The 27,178-nt window shown below is 38.4% G+C and overlaps 2 protein-coding genes across 4 annotated transcripts in view; both read right to left on the bottom strand.

Annotated features, from left to right (window-relative positions):
* The window catches only part of LOC103030761 (protein KIAA0100), a 30,242-nt gene extending 9,568 nt beyond the window's left edge, over positions 1–20,674 (bottom strand). Inside the window, exons 1-28 of one of the 3 annotated variants that reach the window (XM_049467016.1) lie at positions 20,530–20,674; positions 18,863–19,130; positions 18,412–18,538; positions 17,120–17,169; positions 16,860–17,001; positions 16,651–16,769; positions 15,536–15,593; positions 15,192–15,381; positions 14,471–14,594; positions 13,652–13,776; positions 13,483–13,550; positions 13,246–13,382; positions 12,931–13,049; positions 11,746–11,939; positions 10,269–10,548; positions 9,955–10,160; positions 7,937–8,987; positions 7,189–7,380; positions 6,262–6,464; positions 5,542–5,660; positions 4,796–5,019; positions 3,779–3,969; positions 3,570–3,669; positions 3,037–3,236; positions 2,467–2,764; positions 2,203–2,360; positions 1,180–1,386; positions 601–700 (exon numbers count right to left, since the gene is read on the bottom strand). In XM_049467016.1, coding sequence (XP_049322973.1) covers positions 601–700; positions 1,180–1,386; positions 2,203–2,360; positions 2,467–2,764; positions 3,037–3,236; positions 3,570–3,669; positions 3,779–3,969; positions 4,796–5,019; positions 5,542–5,660; positions 6,262–6,464; positions 7,189–7,380; positions 7,937–8,987; positions 9,955–10,160; positions 10,269–10,548; positions 11,746–11,939; positions 12,931–13,049; positions 13,246–13,382; positions 13,483–13,550; positions 13,652–13,776; positions 14,471–14,594; positions 15,192–15,381; positions 15,536–15,593; positions 16,651–16,769; positions 16,860–17,001; positions 17,120–17,169; positions 18,412–18,538; positions 18,863–18,930 — 5,050 coding nt within the window. In that variant the 5' untranslated portion in view covers positions 18,931–19,130; positions 20,530–20,674. Of the gene's footprint in view, positions 1–600; positions 701–1,179; positions 1,387–2,202; positions 2,361–2,466; positions 2,765–3,036; positions 3,237–3,569; positions 3,670–3,778; positions 3,970–4,795; positions 5,020–5,541; positions 5,661–6,261; positions 6,465–7,188; positions 7,381–7,936; positions 8,988–9,954; positions 10,161–10,268; positions 10,549–11,745; positions 11,940–12,930; positions 13,050–13,245; positions 13,383–13,482; positions 13,551–13,651; positions 13,777–14,470; positions 14,595–15,191; positions 15,385–15,535; positions 15,594–16,650; positions 16,770–16,859; positions 17,002–17,119; positions 17,170–18,411; positions 18,539–18,862; positions 19,131–20,523 lie in introns of all 3 variants that reach the window. The other 2 variants (XM_022670137.2, XM_049467015.1) reach the window with 2 other exon arrangements.
* A 1,334-nt stretch (positions 20,675–22,008) lies between these two features.
* glod4 (glyoxalase domain containing 4) lies at positions 22,009–26,986 on the bottom strand. Its single transcript, XM_007248641.4, has 9 exons — positions 26,787–26,986; positions 25,510–25,559; positions 24,815–24,935; positions 24,112–24,256; positions 23,745–23,881; positions 22,895–22,981; positions 22,682–22,795; positions 22,398–22,484; positions 22,009–22,290 (listed from the first exon to the last, which is right to left on the bottom strand). Exons 1-9 carry the CDS (start codon positions 26,874–26,876, stop codon positions 22,225–22,227), a joined length of 897 nt encoding a protein of 298 aa, XP_007248703.1. The 5' UTR covers positions 26,877–26,986; the 3' UTR covers positions 22,009–22,224.
* Positions 26,987–27,178: the final 192 nt, after the last annotated feature.

The raw sequence follows: 27,178 nt of genomic DNA on the forward strand, positions 1-27,178 counted from the left end.
TTTCATTTCAGCTTGTTTTCCTCCGGCTCCTCATCGTTCAATAAAAACCCTATCCAGGTAAATCTCTCCATCCAGATAGAGTGAATCTAATTGTGATTGGAGTATAATTTTGAAACCAGTACTTTTACACTTTTACTAAAAGAGTAAAAAGCTTGAGTTGATAATTCAACTTCTGCGGAAGTATTTCAAACCCTACTATCTATACTTCTACCTACAGAGTAATCAATGAGATACTTTTCACACACTTGGTAACTACAGTCCTGACAGGTCACCAGTACAGAATGTGTGGAGAATTTTGAGGGGAATCACACACTAGAACACTCCTGGTACTGTTTTAAAAAGTGAGGATGGTACTGGCATGTACCACTCTGTAATGCTGCTATTCCTTCTCTTAACACTTAAAAGATGTTTTTGCACCAAGGATTCCAAGTGATGAAGTGTTTCAGGTGTTTATTTTGTCCCATTTTTCTTTGTACTTTAAAAGCATTTCCAAGAAAAATAGAAAAAAAAAATCCCCTCACTATGGTTAAAACTACTAACTCAGGATCAAACTGACCCAAAGCTATCTACACAGGCACTGCAGAGCGTGTCCTACGATACCTGTTGTGGTGCTGACCATGCCGCCCACAGCCTGTCCGCTCTCCATCAGCTCCTGCACTGAGTCCAGGTTACGCTGCCTGTGCTCCTCAATGTTCTTCACCTGAGTGATCAAGAACAAGAAAGCTGCTATTATTGTATTTGTTAGACTGTAAGGCGCACCAGATTATAAGACCCGCCATCAATGAAAGTCTATTTTCTGGCCTATTTTCATACATAAGGCGCATCAGATTTTAAGGTGAATTAAGCGACACTAGTAATATAGATTAACGGCTAATGCTAATGCTGCTGCACCTAGCCTTAGTGCTGGACTCTTCACTAAAACTCAGCCTTATAAAGCAGCAGCTTTACTGCTTCTTAATACCTGACTGGTAGAATTCATACATAAGGCGCATCGGATTATAAGGCACACTGTTGATTTTTAGGTAAATGAAAGGATTTTAAGTCATCCTTCTAATACGAAAAACACGGTACCTGAACCATCATCATCGTTAAAGAGTAAGCAAGAGTAAAACAAGTATATGTGTTTTTTTTGTAATAGCTCAATATTAGTCTGAGTGGGACTTTATTGGCTAAACACACCTCTAGCCAGAGCTGCACATCCTCCTTTTCAGAAGGGTTTGGTTCCATAGTGGCAAAATACTGCATGCAGTCCAGCGAGCAGGTCCACGTAGTCTTCTGCTTCAGGGTGTCGTTGTACCAGGCTGGAAGGTGCTCACACTGCAGCAGCTGAGCCTTTGCAGCAGATACCAGCACACAGCCGACCGTCTCGGTGCCCCGCAGCATCATCTACACATAAACAAGTTCAGACGATTTACGAATGGAAGTGGAAGGACATGATGCTGCCACCACCATGCTTTACAGTATGATGATATTAGGAAGAAGATGAGTAGTGCTCTCCATGTCAGCTTACTGAGGACACGTTTCAGTCTGGACAATCTGCCATGAGGTGCAGAGTGTTGCACTGAAAGTTTATTTTCTCTGAACTTAAGATCTGTGAAGCTCAGCAAAATTGAACACTGGGGACTATCCTTCCATTTTAATATTACAGTGGTGCTTGAAAGTTTGTGAACTCTTTAAAACTTTCTATATTTCTGCATAAATATGACCTAAAACAAACTTTCAAGCACAACTGTATGGAGGTCTCTGAGCTCTAATAAATAAATTGACCACAGGTGGATTTTGATCCTGGTGTAGAGATGTTTTTTGTTATTATTCTTTTTATTTTAGCAAATGGCCACCACATAAAAAAGTTGTTTAAAATGTGGACACATCTTTTCATTAACGGGTTTAAATTTTTTCCTATATTGTAAATGAATACTAAAGTGATCCAGACTATAAAGAAACACATCAGAAATCATGTAGTAGTTTAAAAACATTAAACTAATTAAAATACTCTGTAAAGCATTTAGGTGCTCTTATCTGGGATATGGTTTCTGGCTGGTAACTCTGATTAACTTATCGTGTGCAACAGAGTGAACTCCTGCTCTTCATTTCCTGGGGCGGTCCTGATTAGTGCCAGTTTTATTATATCGTTTTTTAACAGTCTATGTGGTGACTACACTTGAGGATACAACAAAAGATTAAACAACAAAAAGAACATACCTGACAGTTGACGAGCTCTATGAACCAGTTGCGGTTGTAAACGTCATCTGTCTGGCAGGCAGCAATTCCACACAGCTGATCACTCACTCCCGAATCTTCTTCAGAGAACACCACAAACTTATCCGTCTCCTCGATCAGCTTCTGCAGCATGGATGTGCCTGGTGCACAAAGTGACAAAAGTCAGAAAGAGAATACGTTAGAAAGAGAGTACATTATTCTGAGTGTTATGCTGTTAAAACAAGAAGATGATCATGCAGTTGGCACCTTCATTATGGCTCTTCTCTGGGCGGATGACAGTATGGATGACAGGAGTGGAGGGAGGGGCACTAGAGGAATAAGTAGACATGGTGCGCTTCAGCTTTTTGGCCTGTAGCTGTGTGTCGATCCTCAGACCCTTCAGGGCTTCTGTGGAGAGGTTTCTCTTCAGCACTGCTGCCTTCTTGTAACCGTCATAGAGGCCAAAAGCTATGTTCCTGTTGGTGGTGGTCCAGGAAGCACGGAGGTCCACTAAACAAAGCTTGTGGGTGTAGGAGGAGTTGGTCTCATCTTTGGAAGTGACCTCCTGGAAGAAATTAAAGCAGGGATTTCCATTTTTTTAATTAAGGCTACAATAATAGATGACAATGACAAGGTTAATGACATAAAAATCCTGATGAGAACTTTTATAACTGTCACACTTCCATCTAATATTTTAATGGTGCTGTATACAATCCAGGCAAGCACTTGTTGACATTTCAGATTCAACACCAAAACTGCTTCATAAGCTCTGTCCTACAAATAGATAAATGTGATTCCATTGCACTGGACTTTCACATTTCATTCCACCGGACTTACCTCCTCGATTCGGTTGCTTTGTCTCTGGTAGCTGAGGGAGGACAGGCTGAGCAGGTGGGTCTTTTTCACCTGGGCGTTGATCTGGTGGTCAGCTGTCTCGTCTGAGGTAGAGGACATCAGGTGGACGGTGACCAGAGACAGTTCACTCACCATCTGAGTCACGTTCCACTCCGAGATCAACCTCCTCATCACTGTGCCCGCTACACACACACAAACACACGTCATTCAAAAAATACAGTAGTTTTCTTACACTGTAAACGAATAGTGAAGTGATCCTATGAAACCCTATGAAGGAACACGTAAGAATTTATGTAGTAACTTCACAGTGTTAAACAAACCAAAATACTAAAGTTTATAATGCTGGTAACTCTGATGAACTTATCCTGTGCACATAGTAATTTTTCTTCATAGTTTGGATGACATTTTTAAAATAATGAAAAAACACTGAATTTAAGGTAAACTGATACTGTACATCGGCAGACAGCTTAGTGATTAAGAGTATGTGTTTGCGTTTGGTGGCTGTTCACACTTACCCTGTGGAATAAGCCTCTGTGATCCTCTTGTAAATATTTGGCCTTTGCTGCACTCCAGTTGAATGCCTCTCTGCTGAGCAAAGGATGCCCAATAATGAACCTGTGAACAGCAAAAATATGACCAATAAATCACCTACTAAAGTACAGCGTACATATAATTACAGACCATATTAATCTAATGTTCTAAAATTCTTATTAGTGTGTGTGACCTGCAGCTTGGGGAATGCAGCTGTGTAGGACATCTGTTTGTAATGCTGGCCGAGCTTCTTGCGGGACGGACGCAGGCTGTGGAACAGTTTGCCTCTGCAGATGGGCCGTGACACGCTGGTCCAGGTGGCCCAGAAGTTCTGCATCCAGCGCAGTGTGCTGCTGTACAGGAGGATTTGGGGCTGGCAAGATCCTGAAAAGCACACAGACACATAAGTATTTGAGGAATAAAGAAGACCACAATTCACTAAACAGTTAACGTCATCATATACAATGGCAAGAAAAAGTATTTGTTTTTGCTTTGTCATATTGATATTTTTCTGATTATTAAACAAACTTTAAAATCAGACAAATCAAAAATAACCTGATTAAATATAGAAATGGAAACTAAATATTTAAGGCAATTTTTTAAATACATGAAACAATCTAACCATCTGCGTCTAACTGTAATCAGAGGCACACTGCTTAGCCTAATCAGCCCTACCTGCTGCCCCACCCCTAAACCCATACATCACCCAGTGCCCCTCCTAAACTACTCCTTCCATTTTTTAGCATTTTTCAAATGTAGAGTGTAGAGTCAATAAAATTAGGGGGGTTAGTCACCCTTTAAGCTTTTATTAATAGGTATTTAAATATGTAAAAATAAAAATCAGCGTTAGATTTAATCATTAATCAAAATTTAATCATATGCACACTAGTGGTGTCAATAATTTAAAAATGAATCTATTAATCATCCCAATATTAAAATCATGATTCATATATTTTTTTTAATGCTGGTATTTCCGTCTATTGCAGGTTTATATCTGTCAGACTACACCTTTTACTGTTTTATAACAACTTAGGGTAGTTTTGATGCTTTTTAAATTTGAATATTGTTATAATAATAAGAGTAACTGAGTTTAACTCAGAGTTGTAATAGGGTAATAGTATGTGTGTGGGATTGTTTAGTGTGTGGGATTGTTTAGTGTGTAGATATAAAATAAACTCTGATGAATTGTAAGGCTTGAGTAAGCTCCAACCTGCATCAGCGTTCTGGTTGAGGTCCATGGTGATGGAGAGGTTGAGGTTCTCAGAACGGAAGGCCCTGTAGGAGTCATGTGGTTGTCCTGAAGTCACATCGGCGATGTTATCAGCACAGCAGAGCATGACTCCGTGGTGATCATGTGGGTTACCATGACAAAGCCATTGGAGGTCCAGGGTCATACAAAGATTGGGAAGGTGCAGGAAACAGATATCATCATACCTTAAAAATAAAGAACACACTATGGTTTAAAAAATTGATCAATACAGTACCAGTCGAAAGTTTGGACACACCTTAAATTCAGTGTTTTTTCATTATTTTGAAATGTTCTGCTTTGTAGATTACTACTTAAGTCATCCACACTATGAGGAAAAACACATGAAAATATTTGGTAATTAAAAAAGTGTTAAACCAGAATATGTTTTATACTTTACACTGTTCTAAAGTAGCATCGCTTGCTTAGATGAGAGAGCTTTGCACATCTCTGCATTTTACTTAGCTTTATGAGGTAGAGTAACCTGGAATGTTATGATGATGAAACTGGCACTGATCAGGGCTATGCCATGATAGGAGAGCAAAAGTTCCCTCTTTTGGACAGTTTTTTTGGAAAGTTAACAGCTCCCCAGTTAAGAGTATTTTGGTTTGTTTAACACTTTTAAGTTACTACATGATTCCTTATGTGTTCCTTCATAGTCTAGATCACTTTAGTATTTATTAGATCTTAAATAAAAAGGGATCGCTTACTTGGACGCTGTCCTAACATTGACATCCATGTCACCCTTAAAGACGAACTGTCCAGGATTCCAGTCAAAGTCCAGTTTGTTCCACTCCCAGTGCATGTTCTCTGTAGTATTGTATGGGTCCTGAAAAAGGCGGCACATTCAGCAAGGTAGTACAGTTAAAGCGACAGTCTGTGAGTTTAGGTGATTTACAGATTTAGAGACCTCTCTGGTGAATGTGTGTAATTGCACAGAGCATGTTAAACAATACTTTTAGGGTGTTTTAGGGAGTCTGGACTCCGCACCAAGGTATGCGTCTTTGTTACCTTGTATATACAGTATTTGGTAAGTTTATTTTCGGTTTTACAGCAGTTTAGTAATTGAGCAGACTAAAGAATTATTTTTTTTATTATTAATTTAAACTTACAGTTAAGGACGATGTTTTTTTATAAACATTGATGTTCTCTCAGTTTTAACTTCCTACACTTCCTACCTATGAATTTGAATACAATGCAGGTGAGCTGATTAAATATTAGGGAGGTTTGTGTGCAATTCAGACACAAATTCAGTGTTTGGTTTTGAAAATGTAAGTGCAGTGAAATGTAATGTAATGCCATTTTATTTTGGCACATATTCTGCATGTTAGTAAGGAAAAGCAATGCATCCTGCATAATGCCAAGACACCAATACCAATTTAAATCTGTTAACACAGTTCTGAGCAGTGTGATCAGAAGCATGAGAGTACCTCAGTAGCCAGTTGGTGCAGGTTGGCCTGGTCGATGTTCATGTGCCAGCGTCCGTGCAGGAGCAGTCTGCTTTTATCCCACCAGGTCAGCAGCGGGGAAGGGTCTGCTGTAGGCTTTGTTAGTAAATCAACCGCCTGGCCAATCAGAGTCCAAGCAGGGTCCCAGCACGGTCCCCACACAATAGTGTAGAGGAACACGTTTGCTAAAAAGAGAAAGAAAAATAGGTTTTATCCAGTTTTAAGAGAATCATTGGTCTTTTCTTCAGCATGTTGGCATCCTATTTACATGAAAATGCTCTTCAAGATGGAAAGAACATCATGAAAACTCTGACATACCAATGCATATACAGTTCCAGTAAAGACAAAATGTGCCAAACAAACCAGAATGTGTTTTATACTTTAGGTAGAAGACAGCTTTGCACATCTCTGCATTTTCTCAGTCAGCTTTATGAGGTAGAGTCACCTGGAATTCAGGCTTTCAGTTAACAGCTGTGCTGAACTCGTCAAGAGTTAATTACTTGAATTTCTTGTCTCTTAATGTGTTTGAGAGCGTCAGTTGTAAAGTTGTAAAGAGGTAGAGTTGATATACAGTGAATAGCTCTATTTGAGTAATGAATTTTTCAACTACTTAACTTAGTAAAGAAAAAAAAATAAAAAATAAAGGGAAATTAATCCGAAATATTTAAAAAAAACGTTTAAATTATCCCTAAGCGCAGTCACTGCAAACCTATCAATATCCTTATAATGATGATCTCCTATTTATAGTGTTTTTCCATCTCACATTATGAAATATTATAGTCCATAAAGGGTAATTATGATCATGAAAGCGTTTTTGTTCTCTGTGTGTTTTTAAAAATATCTGCATATGTATGGAATCCAATTAAGTTACATTTAGAGTTCAAAGAGTTAGTTAGTTAGTGCACTCACAGGTGAGGTCATAGTAGAATTTTAGAGGGGGAACGTTTCGGTGGACGGTCACTTCTCCCCACGGCTGGCCGAGCTGCACCACTTCCTTGCGTCGTCCACGCAGCTGCCCGTCCTGCTCGGTTCCAATCAGCCGTCCCGACAGCTCCCAGTCTCTGATTTCAAAGAGATAACGGGGGTAATCCCGGATCCTCACTGTGAGAATAGGAAAAGGAGAAACAGAACATTATATTAAATAAATAAAAGAATGGGGAGTGTTTAGAGTCAGTCCTCGGGTTTCTAAAATGGCGCTATAGATAAGTGCAAGTTCACGCAGGAGCTAGCTAGCTATATTTCCTGTTCCACCTTAATTGATGCAACAGATGGCAGAGGCTGCAGCGTTTAAGGTGGAACGGAAAATTAAAGTGCAAAAAAGCTAATAAAAGCCAACTAAAGCTCATTTCAGCTCCCTATTGCAGAGAAATTTAGGAATGGATCATTTTAATTATTTTCAGCACCACCTGCCCCCTTTCTGAAGACATATATTTAACCCTAAAGTTACCTAATTTACCAGCAGCAGTTAGGTTGCTGAACTTTAGCGCTTCACTGCTATAACTACATATATATTGGTATTGGAAGTTGAACAATTGTTAAAAAGATGATTTTACCCCTTTCTCTTCTAAATTTTCTCTAAGAAGAATGGTTACACTAAAAAACAAGGGGTAGTGATATAAAGGGAAATGGGATTGAGCCTTTTAATGTGTTTTCTCACCTAGAAAGGCAGCCACCTTGAATCTGACTGCACGGCACCACTGCACCAGCAGAGGCAGGCCCTCCCTGGGAAAGGGGCTGACGCCATCGATCTCACGAAGCAGCTGGCGGACGCGCTCCACCCCGTGAAGGGACTGGTCGGCTAACACCACGAGCTCCAGCTGGTTGAGGGTCCAGGTCAGCAGGGACTTGCGCATGGGCGTATTGGCGTAAAGACGTCGGGAGCGTTGGATGTAGATTTCGATGTGCTTCCGCTCCAGCGAGGAATAAAGCTCCTCAATCTTGCGTGCTGGTAGCAGTTCACCGTGCTGCTTACGAAGCTCTGCCACTTTGCGGTCAAGGAGCTGAAGCCGCTTAGCGCTCTCCTTACTCTCGTCCTTCATCAGCTCGTAGTTGTCCCTCAGTTTAATCTCGAAGACGTCGTCCAGGAAGACGAAAGAGAACTGGACCACACGGAACAGCAAATCTGGAGGAAGGCGCTCGGTCTTGGGCGGCTCCGCCACGCCACGGTGGAGACTCTTCAACCATTTCTGCACACTGATGGCCTTGTCGAAGGTGCTGGAGAAGTTGTACTGGTAAGGGAACTCAACAGTCAGACTGGGGAAATAGAAGATCCAGGCACGGTTGTTTGGCGTGGTGAGAAACGGGAAACGAGCCCGATGTTCCTGAAGCTCACTTGGTGGCACGTCTAGCATTTGAAGCTCCGGGTCAGAGAACGTAAAGATGTCATTGCCATCGAAGTTGAAGACGAGGCGAGGCGCCTTGACGTTAGTAGTTTCATTCTGCTTGGAGACGGACAGACCATCTGCATGGATGATGATGTAGTTCTGGTCGCCCACATGCGCAGTAAGCTTGGTGTTAGCGAGTTCAACACACACATTGGGAGCTCCCAGAGGAGATAGAGCTGTAGAGTCTGAGTGTGTCTCCTTCTGCTTCACATTCAGCACTACAGACACCGAGCTCCAGCAGCTCCGGCTCTCACACACATGCTGATAAAGGAACATGTGATCAGATGGAGTCCAATGAAGCGCTAAAGAATCTTTGCTCTGGACCTGTGGACCAATTGAGGAGAAAAGGGGGAAAAAAAAACAGGCTTAACGTTTATTTAAATATAGCCTATATAACACTCCTCATATAGCACATCATTATTTTGTAATGCATTTTGTGAGCTGCTTTTTAAACTAGAAAAATACACGATTGTATATGTCCATATACAGCTCTAGAAAAAAATTAAGAGACCACTGAAGTTTCTGAATCAGTTTCTCCGATTTTGCTATTTATAGGTTTAATGTTTGAATAAAATGAACATTGTTGTTTTATTCTATAAACTACGGACAAAATTTCTCCCAAATTCCAAATACAAATATTGTCATTTAGAGCTTTTATTTGCAGAAAATGAGAAATGGCTGAAATAACAGTTCATAAAAAGTTCATATTCAGAAAGTTTTAAGAATTCAGAAATCAATATTTAGTGGAATAACCCTGTTTTTTAATCATAGTTTTCATGAATCATGGCATGTTCTCCTCCACCAGTCTTACACACTGCTTTTGGATAACTTTATGTCACTCATGGTGCAAAAATTCAAGCAACTCAGCTTGGTTTGATGGCTTGTGTTTGTCCATCTTCCTCTTGATTTTAATTCAGAGGTTTTCAATTTGGTAAAATTGAAAAAAAGTAAAAATCTGTTTAAAACAGTACATGGAGCTGTACAAGTTGCTTAAACTCTCCACCCCCATTCTACGGAAATCCTACAGAACTGTGGGGGTTTTATACTGTAGTGTGAAGTGAACGGGGAACTTGATCTAGGCAAAACTTCAGAATTGATTGATAAGGATTATAATGTGAACTTTGAGCTGTATCGTTATTAAAAACTGCATAAACAATCAGATATTCAATCTAGCAACACTCCAACAACTTTGGCATTACAACCAACAAACAAGAATGTTTCCTTAAAGCCTGTTCTACAAAGCAGATAATGCTAATAGCGTGTGTGTGTAAGTGTGGTGGTGGTGAGGTACCTCCAGGGTGCGGCTGGTGTTCTGGTAAGACACAGCGAGGCTGCTGAGGCTGAGGATGGGGCTGCAGGTCTGATCTGCAGGGCAGCATGGCTCCATACTCTCTGTAAGTGTTTTCAGCACCACCAGAGAAACCCCCTGCACTGAGACTCGCGAGCTTTCAGACGAGCTAGCAGCTTCCACTGTGTCGACCCTCAACGCCACGGCTCCTGTATACAGCACAGGACAATTCATTAATACTAACATTAAATCAATCTAAGAATCTTACATTAAAGAATCGTCATGAAAAGTGCATGACAGCATCTGCTGACACCAACCTGCTACATTTGAGAGGGTGAACACGTTGGTGTCCTGCAGGTTGAGCTGAAGATTTAAGACCGGGAGCAGCGGACAAGGAGCTGAGGACTCGTGTGTTATAGATTCAGGTTCAGGAGTGATGGAGTTCTGAGACTGACCCAGTTTTAAAAGAGAGAGCAGGCGAGAGAGACACAGAGTGCAGGTCTCAGATACCTCCACCTGCAGGCCCTGCAGCCTGGACTCTGCACACACACTCGCAGCAGATTTGGAGTCTACACCCTGGGGCTTAGTGGAGCTGCCCTGTCAACAGAGAGACACAGAAGAGAAGCACGTCACATCTCACCTGATGTTACATCTCGCTTTTGGGGCAATTTCACCAGTTGTAAAAGTTCTGTCTGTTACAAATCTAGCATTGTGTGTCTGTTACAACTTGTGTCTGTTACAACTTGTGTGTAGGTTACATGGGTTTGTTACAATTCGTGTGTTTGTTACAGCCCATCTGACTGTTAAAACATGCCTGTTAGAACTATCCTGTTTTATTGCAGCTCACTTGTTTGTTACACCTGACTGGTCTGTTACATCTTGCATGTTTGTTATAAGTCACATTTGTTACATATCATCGGTTTGTTATGACTTAAGCGTCTGTAAAAACTTGTTACAAATGTTACAACTTGTTACATCAAATGCTGTTAAATCTTGCTGTTAAGTTTACAATTCACCTCTTTTAAAGGTCTGTGTTACAAATCTAGCATTTATTACAACTCACATGTTTGTTACAACTCACATGTTTGTAACAGCTCATCTTCCTGTTACAACTCGTGTTTGGTACAACTCATCTGACAGTTACAACACACTGACACTGACTCGTCTGTTAAATTTTGCATGTTATAATTCATATTTTTGTTTTTTCTTGCCTTTTTTGTTTGAACTCTCCTGTTTGTTACAACAGATGCTCTCATCTGTTATAACTGACATATTTGTTACATTGCCTGTTAACAACTTTACATCTGCCTTTTTGTTAAAACTTTTCTATATACTCTCCTGTAACACATGCTGTTAAATCCTTTCCTGATTATTGCAACTCATGTTTTGTTACATCTTGACTGTTTGTTATACGTTTGGTAAACTGTAACAGGTATGTCTGTTAAAAATCTAGCATTTGTTAAAATTCATCTGACTGTTACAAATGTGTTTGTTACAACTCATGTGTTACACGATGAAATAATATAGACTCTTAGGTAACTCGTTTCACTATAGGACAACAGGGTTGACTTTTTTCCATTTTAAAGTAATATATACTTATAAATCCTTGCAAGTTGAAGGAATATGTTGCTGAAAGTAATATTAAACTAATGGGACCAAAACACAGACACATAAAACTGATGAGGAGAATGTCTGCTTGTGCTTTCATCTAGCAGAAATAAATGGGAACAAATATATTTAATTTGTTGCCTATATTTGTTTAAGCAACATGAAAGGATGCTGAATATACTGTACCTGCAGTGTGAAAGAGTCCAGGATGAGGGCCTCGCCCCACACGTGTTTGCCTGGTGGATGGGGAGCCTGCTGGATGTGAGAACCTTGGCCCACCCTCCACCAAAAGTGGTCCAGGGACAGAGAGACTCGCTGGCTCATATTCAGACCCTGCACACTTTCTTCTTCTGTACTAGAATCTACCAAGTGCTGCAGTTCTGTGGGAAACAGCACAACTCATTGTTAGATGGTGCAAGAGTGTTACAGTATATACAGTGCATTCAGAGAGTTCAGATGAGGTGTAATTTCTTAGAGTGCCAAACATGCTCTCATACACAGCCTTTGGTTAATATTTTACACATGGTAGGTCTTATCTAATTTTTCTGGGCTTGGTTTGTTAGGAACGTGAATTAGTGTCAACAGCCTCAATGAGTCAAGCTGTATGATGCACAAGGGCCACTGTAAACAGTACTCCATTATTCTGGCAAACTTTGCCAGACAACTCTGCACTTACACTGCGAGACACTGGACCCCAACTTACACCCTGCGCAAGGCTCATCGCAATGCTCATTGCTATCTTACACCTAGCCAACATCCTATTTTCATTCCTTCCACTTGTCTTGTTTAAATAGCTACAGTGCTTGTGAATATATCTATGTCAATGGGTGTGGTGGTTTAAAAGTGAGGTGTGTTTAGGTACATTTCTGGCGTAATGCTATCTTGGCAGCGGAAAACAGAGGTGCTCCACTGACTTATTAAAACCTTGACAGCAGTCAACCATCAGACGTTCATTGCTATCTTGGCAACACAGGTGCAATAAACAGAATACTAAATAAAATAACATTGCTGTTCCCATAAATGAGCTGCTGGAGCACCTTCACACCGTGAACGAGAAAGTCAGTGTACGTCCAGGTAGCTGTGCTGTTAAAATAGCAATCCGCCAAAGTCAGTCACCTGGCTCTTAAAGGGAATGATGAAGAGCGACACGCCGATTGGTTTATTTCACATTATGGCCAAAACACACCCATGATTAATTAAGAGAATTAGTACATGCCTTTTGTGCATTTCGAGCAGCACAAGGTGGCATACTTTTCCCGTCGTTACGATAGCAAAGACACACTGACACGCCCTAAATCAAGCTGCAGAGTGCACAGCAGATTGCTTGCCTTTAGATCACTAAAATAGTTATAAAAAGTAACATTCATCTACCTGCACTGGTGGAGATGAAACCGAGAGCAAACGGTGGAGTGTCTCCCAGCTGAACAGACACGTTGACATTGGACACAGAAGTGCTGATTTTGACTGGAACATCAACAAGTGGGAAGGGTCTGCAAGACACGACAATACTAAATAAATACATGTTAATACAACATCATTAATCTTTTTATTATTTTTTTTATGTTTTAATATACAGTCAAATTGTGTACTACTAATTATTGCAGCTCTCCCAAGGTCAAGTGATAGAATTTGTCATACTGAATCCCTTTCTAATGTGAATGTCTTATAGGCACCATGAGTTTGCACCTTTTTCTGTGTGCTGCTTTTCTGTGAGTGCGCTGTTCCCAGGAGAGAAGGTCCAGCCAGTGGGAGAACTCCTGCTGCCGGTAGTGAACTATACAGGTGTTGATAGCCACAGAGCCACAGATATCCGCTGAGGTCACCTTCAATCCAAATATATTTATGATAGTCAGTTAAAAATCAACAGAATGTCTAAAGAGCAGATCTAAACAGCATTAAACTGTGTGGAGCAGTGAGTTTTACCTGCAGCAGAGTTTTAAGTGTATTGAGACATATAATCCTCTGCCTACTCTGTGAGAGAAGAAGCCCATCTAAAAAAAAAAGAGAGAGAGCAAAATGAGGATTTTAAAGATCAAAAAGTCAAAAAGAGATATAGACACGTGTTCATAACTGATCACTGCTCACTTCTCACCTTCCAGCAGGAGCTCCAGGCTGCTGTGTGGAAAGCTGAGCTCAGAACTGAAGGCCTTCAGGGGGAGCTGATCGTGATCACAGTCGTAACCGACCTTCAGAGATTTTAGCGTCCAGTTCAGATGCCTTTAAAAGAAACAAACTGTGTCAAATTACAAATATTCTATTTAAAGACTTGTTATGGAAAATATTAAATTAAATATTTTTGTTACATAAATGTACAGTACAAGTCAAATTCAGTCTTTTTCATTATTTTAAAATGTTCTGCATTGTAGATTAATACTGAAGTGGCATTAATACTCAAAGTAGCACCTCTCACTTAGATCTCTGCATTTTCTCAGTCAGATTCATGAGGTAGAGACCTGGAATGGCTTCCAGTTAACAGCTGTGCCTCATCAATAGTAACTTTTTTTTTTTGACTCTTTGACTCTTTACATGTTTGAGAGCAACATCAGTTGTAGAGTTGTGAAGAGGCAGATGTTCTAATCCATATTATGGCAAGAACTACTCAACTAAGTAAAGAAAAGATATGTTTATGAAATGAAGGTCAGTCAATCTAAAAAGAAGAATTGAAAAAAAAGTAAGATTTTTTTTTTTAACTTTATGGTGATGAAACTGGCACACATCAGGACTGCCCCAAAAAAAGAAGAGCAAGAGCTCCCTCTGTTGTACAGGATAAGTTCATCAGAGTTACCAGCCTCAGAAACCAAAGGTTAACAGCTCCCCAGATAAAAGTATTTTGGTTTATTTGATAAAAACATCATATAAATTGAGAAAGGTTTAGGTTATAATAATGATATGTTTAATAGTTTGGACTTACCGCTTCTGACTGTGCATGGAGAGGGTAATGTTAGTGTTCTCAAAATCCACATTGACCTTCTGTGGTATCACTTGTTGAAGCTTCTCCACTGCTTCCAACTGGATATGTTGATCATCTGCATGATCTGGAACCATAAAAAGAAAAAAACACATTAAATGAGAAAAGGTGTGTCTAGATCTAGAAGTTAAAGATCCAATTACATACTTAAAAAAACTGCAGAAATCGTTTGATTCTTGATAACATTACTCCTTCTACTCCAAGAAATAAAAAGATAAGGGCTGTCAACATTAACACGTTAATGCACTCCTTTCATTTGGAATTCAGTAACATGTTATTTATTTTATTTTTTTCAAAAATTTATTATGCCACCAAGTTTGAACACAACTTGTGCCATAATCTGCCCCTCCCCTGCCCAATGCGCGGATTTTTTTCCGGAGTGGTTCACTTGTGGTAAGAACATGATCTGGTCTTAATCGGACCCAGCTATCAAATAGACTTCTTTTTAATTGAGCTAAACTGCTGGTAAGGCACAATTTAATTTGATATATTAAACAGATAATATACTGCTATAACCAAACACTGTCTCTGCTGCTCCATGCTGTTTACACAAGCAGTAATGTGCAATGTTCACTGCTCACAGCCACACTGCTCCTCTTATTAAAAAGACTGTGTTTGAAAGCACAGCAGATTTTCTACTGAGCTCCATACTGTTGTCTCTCACCTGTGTTGGTAGTGTTGCTGTCTGGAGGAGATGCTGCTTTGGGAAGCAGAAGCTGGGAGTGGAACAGCCCCTCGTGCAGCTCTGCCAGCAGGGTCCTCACACTCAGAGCAAGCTGACCCGGCCGAAGATCAGGCAAACTCACATCCCCGCTCACTGCCAGGCCCAGAGACACCTCCGCCAGACACGTATCCTGCTATACAGTGGACAGACACATGAAACTAAGGACATCTCAGCGTTCTTTAGTTTCCATGGAAATGGCAAAAGTCATGGAACACAATACTAGTCCTGTCCCATGTCAGTGGAACTAATTTAAAGTTTGCGTGCAATCATACACACATACATACCAGTTTGCTTTTTAGAACTTTACTGCTAAGCTGTCCCACTGAGAAGTCCCAGGCCAACCTGAAAAAAGAATAAAATCCAAGTTTAGCATGTTAAAAACATAGGCAATCAACTTTAATCCTTTAAAGGACATGTTCATTATAGAGTAGCTGCTATAACTTAACTGTAACACAAGTATAACGTAGTTAAGTGCAGGGGTGTGACGAGAACGAGATGAGATTTTAACAATATACAGTGATCTGAAAAAGTATTTGCCCCCCACAGATTTCTTTTGTTTTTGTTTTTTTATCATTCTGATATTTTGCAGATTATCAAACAAATTTTAAAATCAGACAAAGATAACGTGAGTACATATAAAAAGCAGTTTTTAAATAATATTTTTTTTTATTAAAAGGAAAAAAAAAAAAAAAAACTATCCAAACCAGTCTAGCCCTATGTGAATGTGTTTGCCCCCTAAATCTAATAACTTGGTTGTGCCACCTTTGGCAGCAACAACTGCAATCAAGCTTTACCAATAACTGGCAACGAGTGTCTCATCTCTGTGGAGGAATTTTGTTCCACTCTTTTTTACAGAATTGTTTTAATTCAGACACATTGGAGGGTTTTCCAGCATAAATGTCCTGTTTTTAAGATCATCCACAGCATCTCAATCAGACTTTGACTAGGCCACTACAAAAACTAAATTTGGAGTTTTCTGCTTTGGATCATTGTCCTGCTACAGATCCCAAGTACACCTGAGCTTGAGGTCTTGAACAGATGGCCAAACAATCTCCATCAGGATTTACTGGTAAACAGCAGAATTCCTGGTTCACATCTATTATCAGAATACAGAAGTTAGGGCTTTTTATTCAACTGCCAACCCCTTGAGGGTTCTATACAGACCTGGCAACCTATGACTGAATCTCTATGGTCTATCTAGACTTCTGTGTCGTGTCGATACATTGTCTTTGCATGTCTAAAATTCTGAGACATTTAATTAACATCTCACAAGAAATATTGTGCCATTTTAATCTCATGAGATCTTGTCACACCCCTAATTAAGTGTGGGCCTTTAAAGATCCCACCACAGTTTAAATGTTTAAATCAAGTAAAACGAAGCACTTTTTTCAGTAGTCACCTTTTGCTTTGGTGATCGAGCAGCAGAGTGATGCCTGTGCTGGTCATGTGCCACAGGGACTCAGGGAGCAGCAGGTTCAGCACCATTACGTTTATGGAGCCGATGTGGAGTGATAAGAGCTACAGTGAAAGAAAACTCTCTGAGCATCATGCAAAAAATTCAGGAAAAAAAAAAAAAAAAAAAAAGCTTAAAGTTAATCAGGAGCTTACCTGGGAGAGAAAGTGCAGTGTGGAGGAGCTGAGTGGTGGCTTGCGCTTATTTCCTCCATGGTTCTTTAGAACCTGTGGCCGGAGGGGCTCCTGTAGATCGATCCGTACCCGAGTCTCACCCACACATAACGCCAAGTACCTCCTGAAACACAAATACGGTTCTCTGTAAAAAGACATATTTAAGGCATGCTTATATTACTAACATATCCTTTGGTTTAGAAAGGTTTCTGAATCCATGCACATTTGCTTTCTATACTTACGGCAAGTCTTGGTTAACTAATTTGCTTGAAACCCATATTTGGTCTATTTCCTAAAAGACAAAAAGACAAAATTTAAAATATAATATTATATAAAAATATAAGCCTTGAAGAAATGAATCAGTGTGCAAGGTGACATCCATTTCCGTAGTAGTAAGAGCATTTATCATTCCTCTATCCACAGTAGCAGTGCAAGGAGTGTACTAAGAATACATTATAAAAGCTATGCATCCTAAGCTGCTGTATTACCGTCTGGTTTGGAAAGGGCAAAATTGCAAAACCATCATCATGATCTCAACGTCGGAGTCGTTCTACCTTCTATCACGGACATTTACAACACAAAGTCAATACTGCCAGACACTACAACAGCTTCTTTCCCTTAACCATTAGACCGCCCAACACTGTGTGTACAAGTGATTATTCAATATATCAGATTTATATTGATATCTGCGTGTACAAGGCCGTTATTTAACTAATGCCTTCAGGCACCAATTTGGAATTAAAGTAGTCAGTTCATAGCAACAAACTATTTTAATACTGTAATTTCAGATGGTTGGGCAGAGACACTACAAACCTTCACAGTGCGAAAAACGTTAATCAAAATTCAGCAATTATGTGTCTTGTTATTATTATTCCTTTTTTATTATTATTATGAATAAACGGGGGGGAAAAAAAAAAGTTAAAAATCAGCTGCAAAAAAGCCCAAAAATTAAATATCGGCTTCATATATGTACAAACTGGACTGACACCCCTCCAATCACCTAATTTAACACAGGGCAACATTTGCTGCTAAATACTATACTAAGGACTTTCATATATGTTATAAATACTGCTAAATACCTTATATGGCTTTTGATAATATAATTATCTCTGCACCACATAGGTGTGTTATTTGTATTAATATTACTATACTATTATTTCTGTGTTTACACAAATGCACTTTGCACTATAGTTCTGGAAGACTGTTCCTTCATAACACTGTGTACTTGTACACGGTTAAAATTAAATAAATCATCACAAAATGGAACATCTGAGCTTCAAAACAGCTTCCTTATTTCCTTAGATCCAGAGCTATTAATTTACAAGTGACGTCTCAAACAGCTTCCTCCTGCTCTACAGCAAATAGGGTGAAAGGTCAGCACTTCTAGCTGGTCTAGCTAGTATTAAATCACTGTACATCATTTTGTTAAAAAAAAGTTCTCTAGATGTTTTAGCTCACAAGTATTAGGCATATATGGCCAACAGCACAAATAGCTACTTTGCTTCATGTGTAAGCACAGGAAAGCCATATTTACCAGTGTATGTTGAGGCAAAAACTGGACACTAATTCCTCGGACTGAGAAAAGGCCCACTGATTTGATCTTCAGCTCTGCATTCAGGACGCTGTGGAAGAACTTCACAGCCAACCTGCAGCCCAGCCATCTGGTGGCAGAGAAAAGAAAAAAAGTCAGGCTAGCCTGTATTTAATTTACACAACTTGTTATCAGTCATTCTGTTATTCCAGCCTTTTAAACGTACCACAGCCTAAAATCACAGATCCACTAGCTATCATGATTCACAGGTGATGCTGCGGTGTTACTCATTTATATGGTCATATGATACTGAGGTAGGTAAAGGAGAGAAGGTGTGTCCAGAAGACCTGATGTTGTCTAAGCTAAAGGTGCTTTAACTATAAAAGCAGAGTTAAAATCAGTATTTGTGAAGGACTGTTACATGTTTGACACACAAGCTAGCTAACCTACTTACCTTAGAATAAAGACACACACAATCCCAAGAACCAGAAACACCAGGACGGCTATCAGCAGGGCAGACATGATGCTGCGCAGAAGACAGTTTTTAAATCCAGTTGTCCACCATGGCTCTTCGCAGCATCATATATTAGGAAGAGGGCATCCCAGGGTTGTGACACAAAGGTGTATTCACATTTAAGCTTTTCAGGTCCAACCAACACACAAAATCCAGTGTACAGAATTTGCAGTGAACTGCCAGGGCCTTAGAAACTAAAAACTAAAAACTGAAAAAAGAGATGCAATTTAAGTATTGATAAAAAAAACAAACAACAGTATTTTGTAAAAGTGTATAGTAAAAAAATGACAATATATATAAAATATTTTATTATAAATAAAAGTGTATAGTAAAAAAATGACAATATATATAAAATATTTTATTATAAATAAAATACTTTTAGATGGAACTTTAGATGGAAAAAATCACTATCACTAAACAGGTATAGTGTATTTTAACATCTCTTTAGTCACGGATATTTACTAAATAAAAGCAGGATATGATAGAACATTGCCAAACTTGTCTCCCTAACGTAGGTTAAATTAACCCTTTCAAACATTAATTATATCCAGTGATGCAAAAAATAAAGTAAAATGTAACGTTACTGTTTTTCCAGTGCAGTGGGCGAGGCTAAGTTGCTGTTTCACTGATTTATAAACTTATTCATTGGCTGGTTTATGGTCAATTCTGATGAACAACAGCTCTCAAATAGTGTTAAGTGTTATAAAACATAAAAAAAAAACAAGAATACGATAATAAAATATTACAATACGACGAAAATATTGATATACTGCCAAGCTCTAGTTAACCAAGCTAACTAGCTAGTTAGGTAACGTAACCAAGCAAGGTTTGAGTAGCTACTTCATCCACTAAGTTACTCTGAAAATCTCTGAAACTCATAAAAGCTGATCTAAGTGTTTACACTTCTGTCTAACAAGTTCGACTTTTTTCTTATCTAATGTTTTATTGCTTTCAAAGTCATTACAATGTAACTTACAGAAAAAGAGTACATTAATCAATCCTAAACAAAAACATTTGTTGGTAGCACACCAAAGGGTATAAGCACCAAAATATTATATAAAATAAACATAGCACTCAATACATACAAGTTAGATGATGGAAAATGATTAATTATCAATATCATATCAAGACAAGTCCATACTGCTGCAAAAACGAGTTATCCTAGTTAACCCTAGTTAAGCTAACTGTACACCTAGTTTGGATAGCTAACGGTAGCTAACTAGCTGGTTAACTGAGAAGATGACTATTTACTTCAGTAACTAAGCTAACTAAATGAATCTTAGCAGCTTTAGCTGGATAAAACACAACCACTAAACGGTTATAGAGTATTCTAACTTATTTTTAATCTCTGATATATATGAATTAAAAGCAGCATATTGAAGCGCCAGGCTTGTCTAACTACCTAACCTAATTTAACTTAAGCAGCGAGCGACTAAGCTAGGCTAGGCTAAGCTAGGCTAGCTATCGCAGCTAGCGCCGTTTTGACAGGTTCCTGCTGCAGGTTTCAGTAAATAAACCCCGTTTTAAGACGATTTAACTGCTTATTTAAAACCCCAGCTGCTGCCACAAACATCCACAACTCCGAATAATCCACACTGTACCCTCACATGAATAAGCTGGTCCCCGTTCTTCCAGAGGAACAGTAAAATCCCAGGCTAGGTGGCACTCATATCACATTAGCTTACATGCAGTGGGAGGGCAGAAACAGTGTTTTAACCCTAAACTGCCCATAAAAATCCGTTTCAAAACAACAGTCCCACGAGAAATATACATAATTATTGAAAATTATAACAGAAAGTGACATTTTTCTCTTAACACTTGCACACAAAGTGAATTTATACCAGGTTAATCAAGTTAAAAAAGCTTTTAGAAACAAGCAATGAATAAAAAATATGGTCTTTATACAGTAACTAACTACCAATCAAGTTAGGACACACCTCTCATTCTCCCATTTACTGTTTTCTTTTATTATTATATTTATACTGTAAATTTAATAGTAAAGACATTTAAAGAATTATGCTGTAAACAAAAAAAAAGTGTTAAACAATCCAAAAATATAGTACCAGTCAAATGTTTGGACATTTTTTATTCTCATTCAGTGTTTTCATTATTTCTTTATTTTATTTAATTTGTGTTCCCCTATAACTTTAATATCTCTAATATTAAATTTACAATGGAAAAAAATCATAAAAAGAAAAAAAAAACATTAAATGAGTAAGTGTCCAAACTTTTGACTAGTACTGTATGTTTTACATTTTATATTACAGTTTTATAGTAGCAAATTTATCTTTGAAGACAGATCTGCACACTCTTGGTTTTTTAATCTCAGTGTCTTCATGAGGGAGAGTCACCTGACATAGTTTTCCCAGCATCTTGAAGCAGTTCCTGCAGGTGCTGAACAATAGTTGCTGCTTTTCCTTCATGCTGTAAAGCTCCAGCTCCAGCTCATCAGGTTTAGATCAAGGAATTGTGGAGGACAAACACTTTTGTACTGTTTACTACGTAATTCCATATGTGTCATTTAATTGCTTTCATGTATTTACTATTAATATACAATGTAGAAAAATAAATGAAATAAAGAAAATATTGAATGAGAAAAGGTGTTTCCAAACTTTTGACTGATCAAAATTTGTCTTTATAATAAGTTTTTCTGCCAATAAAAAAATATGACAACAAATTACTGAATTACAAATTACTTAAAGGCCTGCTTATAACTTTGGGGCAATATTGGTAATCAAAAAATTGCACAGTATGTAATTTCAACATCAGCATCAATATGTTTAATGTGAAATGGCTGTTTTATACAAAAAATGTTATAGTGTTCTTTTCTTCCATGGCCCATCAATCAAAGAAAGATAAAAATTTGTGAATATCATTTATTTTGACACCAATCTTGGATACACTAAATGCGTTATTAATATTACATGTTGGTTCTTTGACTGCTTGTGATTTCTGAAGAAATCTGGTGAAAATGTGAGAATCACATATTTCAGAACAACCACCCCCCAAATCATGCAATCCTATTTCATACTGAACGGCGCTGGCAATTATTAAGATTAAAGTACTGAAAAATAAAAATGACAAAGAAAGGGATGTGATACTTTAATTTGTGTAATATAATTCTATATACAAATTCAAATCAATAAATCTCTATAACACAAGATGAGATTAGACATATCAGAAGATGATCTAATGACAGGCATAAAAACAAGCAAAGAGAAACTGCAACATAAATTATGAATTTGGTTCAATCTGGCTTTATGAAATTAAAGAACTTCTGGAGATCACACTTCTGAACGCTGTTATGCGGAGGCCTTCTGTTTATTGTGTTTGGCAAACCATTCGTCACTCTTATCAGCAGCCATGGCCTGTGAAAAACAAATGAACAGAATAATAATAAAAAAACTAAATATACATAGGTTAAAGAACAGACAATTAAGATTTGTATGCTGCATTATTATGGAAGTGAGATCACCTTATCCAGCAGCTCATTTCCACTGGGGTCCAAAGCAGAGAGCTGACGAAACGCCTCATCTCCCACAAAGCAGATCTCGTGGCCGTCCTGCAGGACAGAGGAAGGAAGGAAATGTTATGTCTTAGTAATCTGTGCAGGAACTACTTTATGTTAAACAGTCAGCGTAACTATGCTATATTGCGTGATGTAGCAGTGCAGTGATACTGGATGCTGGAACTACTTTTTTGTTAAACAGTTAGCGTAACTATACTATTGTGCATGATGTAGCAACAGCAAACACCTACAGGATCAGCCAGAATGACCACCTCCACCGTCGCCTTTCCAGGAGTGTCCAAGCTCACCAGAGGAGTCAGGATTTTTTGGTTCTCTTTCTTCATTAGAGCCTCAATATCAGGCAGCTGGAAAATACATACAGACTGAATCTATAAAACAGGCTAAAATACTGCTGAAGAAGAGTTTATGTTATGAAATAAAAAACATTAAAACCCAAAGCTTACCTGTTCTCGAGGACATGAGAAGGCAATCCTACCAAAGGCAGTTCCGTGGTCCACAGAAGCTCCAATGTCCTGTAGCTCCAGTTTACACTAAAGAGCATCCAATCAAAACTCATTACACACAAAATGACATGGCAAATGTCATAGGACAGAATGTACAGTGCTGTGAAAAAGTATTTGCCCCTACATATTCCTTTTGTTCCCATTATTACACTGTATTATATACACTGACCTTAACTGAAGAAAGTGAAACTTTCTTTAAATGATGTTCTCTTTTCTTTTGGGATCTCTTAGATGGTCCCCAAGCTTTAGAAATGATTTTGTAACCTTTTCAAGACTGATAGTTGATCAATGACTTTTTTCATCTGTTGTTTAATTTCTTCAGGTCGAGGCATAATGTTCTATTTAAGTGATTTCTTGATTCTACAGGTCTGGCAGTAATCAAGCATGGTTGTGGCTAGTAGTAAAATTTAACTCAGCCTTCCAAAAAAATTGGTTAATCGCAGTTAATTCATGGGTGGACAAACAAGTTTTCCCAGGTTTGTCTGGATAGATTTTTTACTTTAATAAATGAATGTATCATTTAAAACTGCTTTTTGTATTAACTCAAGTTGTCTTTGTCTGACATTGAAGTTTGTTTGTTAATTTGAAAAAAAACGTATGTATGATAAAACAGAAAAACATGTGTCATTCTTTAGCTTCCATGGGATATGTCAAAAGTAATGAAACGCAATAATACTTCCCGTTCTATAGCATTTGTCATATCAGTTTATATGTTGTTATAAATTAAATTTTATCACTTGCAGTTAAAAATAGCATAGCTTTACAAGAAACAAGAAGTTTATGGTCTAACCTGAGTGTCTGAAAATCCCATCAGCACACTTTTCTTCTCCACACATTCCTCCATAACTTTCATCCCCAGCAGAGAGGACCAGTAGTGGATGGAACGCTTCAGGTCCGACGTAGCCAGGCAGACTTTCTGAACTGGGTCTGTTCCAAGCCCAAAAAGAACATTTTCAGAAAATGAAGCAGTTTTTGACTTCTAGAAAAAACACCAGTGGATTCTAGTTTCAATTGTTAACTTTAGCTCAGTTTGTATCATTACTTTTCATTACTTTAACTGCTGTTAAATAATAAAACACTATAATGTATGTTGTAACAGCCATATATTGCACATTTATTACTTTAACATTTACAGTTTTAAAGAGAACAATACCAACCACTCTTCGGCTGCTCTTTGTCCAGCAGGTAGAATCGGTATCCTCCAGGAGCTTCTACCAAGTAGAGACCCTCTCCAACCTCAGTAAGGGGCCAGCCTAACCTTCTGGCATTACTTACAGCTTGGCTTGACTGTAAGGTGAGGCCCTGTGCAAACAAACATAGGTACAATACATGTACAGTACCAGTCAAAAATGTAATTTTTTATTATCATTATTTTACAAATGTTCTGCATTGTAAGACGAACGGTGAAGAAGAAAATATGGAATTATTCAGTAAACAAAACAGTATTAAACAAACCAGAATATATTTTATATTTTAAATTCTTCAAAGTAGCACCTCTTGCTTAGATGACAGTTTTGCACATCTCTGCATTTTCTCATTCAGCTTTATGAGGTAGAGTCACCTGGAATGGCTTTCAGTTAACAGCTGCCACATCATGAGTTGAATTACTTGCCTCTTAATGTGTTTGAGAGCATCAGTTGTAAAGTTGTGAAGAGGTAGAGTTGTGAAGAGTTGGTGTACAGTGAAGAGCCCTATTTTAGTAATGTTCTAATTCATATTAAGCAAGAACCGCTCAACTAAGTAACGAAAAAATGACTAAGATAAAATGAGGGTCAGTCAATCCAGTGGACTCAGTGGACTTGGTAACAGTAGTGATGTGCATTCTCAAATTTACAAAGAAAACCAGCAACAAATATTTACCAAAAAGTCATTTCCAAACCGATACTCTCCCACTCCATAGTTATACGTCAGCTCTGCTACAAAGTGATCATCCTCTGCTCCATATCCCACCATGGTTTTACTCCATTTTCCATCATAAGGCCTGAAAATAAAAGTAAACCAAACATGTCTGATCAGATGTTTTACGTGTATTTTTTTTTAGAAACTGTATTCTTAAGGCAGACTGTATCTACTTCATGTATGAAGCTGTATTGTGTCCAAATGGTTCTTTTTATTATGATTTTTTTTAACTTAATGAAATTCCAATTCTAAGTCCAAAAGTTTTAATTTAAATTCCAATTCCACTTCCTGTTTGCAAACTCAATTCAAATTCAAGAATTTAACTTCAAGAATTTACTTTGCTCAGTGCAAAAATGGTGTGGCCAGCTACAGCTTATTTGCATAAAAGTGACAGAGACTTTAAACGGCCTTATTCTGAAAGGGACAGAAACATATTGTGGATTATTATTGTTGTATTTGACAATTTAAAATGTAATAAAAATTTAATAAATCTCTATTGATGGCCCTGAAGGATTTTTTAACTTCCCCCCAATATGATAAGTGCATTCCATTACAGTGGACTATAGCCTAATAGTAATTAATAATCTATTTAGATAAGAAACCCAAAGTCTAAACATGCACAGCCTGTAATAAACCTTACTAATGAGCTTACTTACCCATTACAGGTCGCTTTACAGCCCTCCTCAAACTCTTCATGCCGCAAAATCTGTAAAACAATGTGACGTTTTTAATATTTGGATAATTTGAACTTAGATGCATGAGTGAATAAACCTACACTTTTCTGTAAGTGTAAGAATCAATATGTTTTAATGACACTTTTTTCATCTTGGTTAAGAATAACCATTTGTAATATAATTTTGATATAACAAAAGAATTATCTAAATTCTGTCTGTCTGTCTGATCTAAGCTACCTTCGTTCTTTTTTTGCCTTGTCCTGTCTGTCTGTCCACCTGTCCAATGTTAGCTGGCTTGATTCTTGTCTTGTCTTGTCCTGTCTGTCCATCTGTCCAATGTTAGCTGGCTTGATTCTTGTTCTGTCTTGTCTTGTCCAGTCTGTCTGTCTGATCTAAGCTACCCTGGTTCTTTTCCTGAGTCTTGTCTTGCTTTGGCCTGTCCTATCGGTCTGTCTGTCTGTCTAATGTTAGCTGGCTCGATTCTTTTTTTGTCTTGCCCTGTCTGTCTGATGTTAGCTAGCTTGGTTCTTGTCTTGTCTGTCTGTCTGTCTAATATTAGGTACCTTGGTTCTTGTCTGACTGTCTAATGTTAGGTACCTTGGTTCTTGTCTTGTCATGTCTGTCTGTCTGTCTGTCTGATGTTAGCTACCTTGGTTCTTTTCTTGTCATGTCTGTCTGTCTGTCTGATGTTAGCTAGCTTGGTTCTTGTCTTGTCTGTCTATCTGTCTGTTTGTCTAATATTAGGTACCTTGGTTCTTGTCTTGTCATGTCTGTCTGTCTGTCTGATGTTAGCTAACTTGTTTTTGTCTTGTCTGTCTGTCTTGTCTAATGTTAGCTAGTCTTGTCTACAAATTATAAAACAGACAAATTTTAAATTAGATGATAAGAAACACACACTTTATATGAATCACATCCGTGTGATCCACAAAATCCATAGTCCTGATGTTCACAGATGATAAGACCCAATGGTTTTTCCATGAAATTGTATAGTAAATAAATGTGGGTAAAGTTTGGGGTAGTCATACAGAAACAGGAATTGGGTGACAAATATAAAAGGTAAGTTAAAATCTGAGGAGGCATGATATCAATAACATGTTCTTTGAGGAATATGAATGATACTAACTTTTAATTATGAAGATATTGCAAGAAAACAACCCCACTGTCTGTCTGCGCAACACCAAACTCAGCCAAAGTCCTGCTGAGCTTCACTTCCCTTCATTACAGCTCCACCACACACAGCACACAGATCAGCTGATTACCTTCATACCGAGGATCTCTCTGTAAAACCGGGCTGTTCTGGTCCTGTCTCCTACTTTAAACACAAAGTGCAGAGCCCGCCTGAGCGCCATCCTTCAGCTCTACTGTCTCCCACTGTCTGCAGCCTGTCATCCAGCAGAACCTCCTGATTCACCCGCCTGGAGATCCGCTGCTCTGCTTTCTACCACTGCTGCCTGCCTGCGGTCTCCAGTTCTCCTGAGCAGAGCTGGTTTATGGCGAGCCTGCCCACTTTATATTAAAAAAATACTGCCAACCACTAGAAGGAGCCCGAGAGTAAGCCCAAAATGAATGGAGGTGAATGGAGCTAAACGGCTAAAAACTCATATTAAAAATGGCAACTAACTACTTATTTGGAATATTACTGTAATTATCG

The sequence above is a fragment of the Astyanax mexicanus genome, chromosome 18 (assembly GCF_023375975.1).
Source record: "Astyanax mexicanus isolate ESR-SI-001 chromosome 18, AstMex3_surface, whole genome shotgun sequence".
NCBI lineage: Eukaryota > Metazoa > Chordata > Actinopteri > Characiformes > Acestrorhamphidae > Astyanax > Astyanax mexicanus.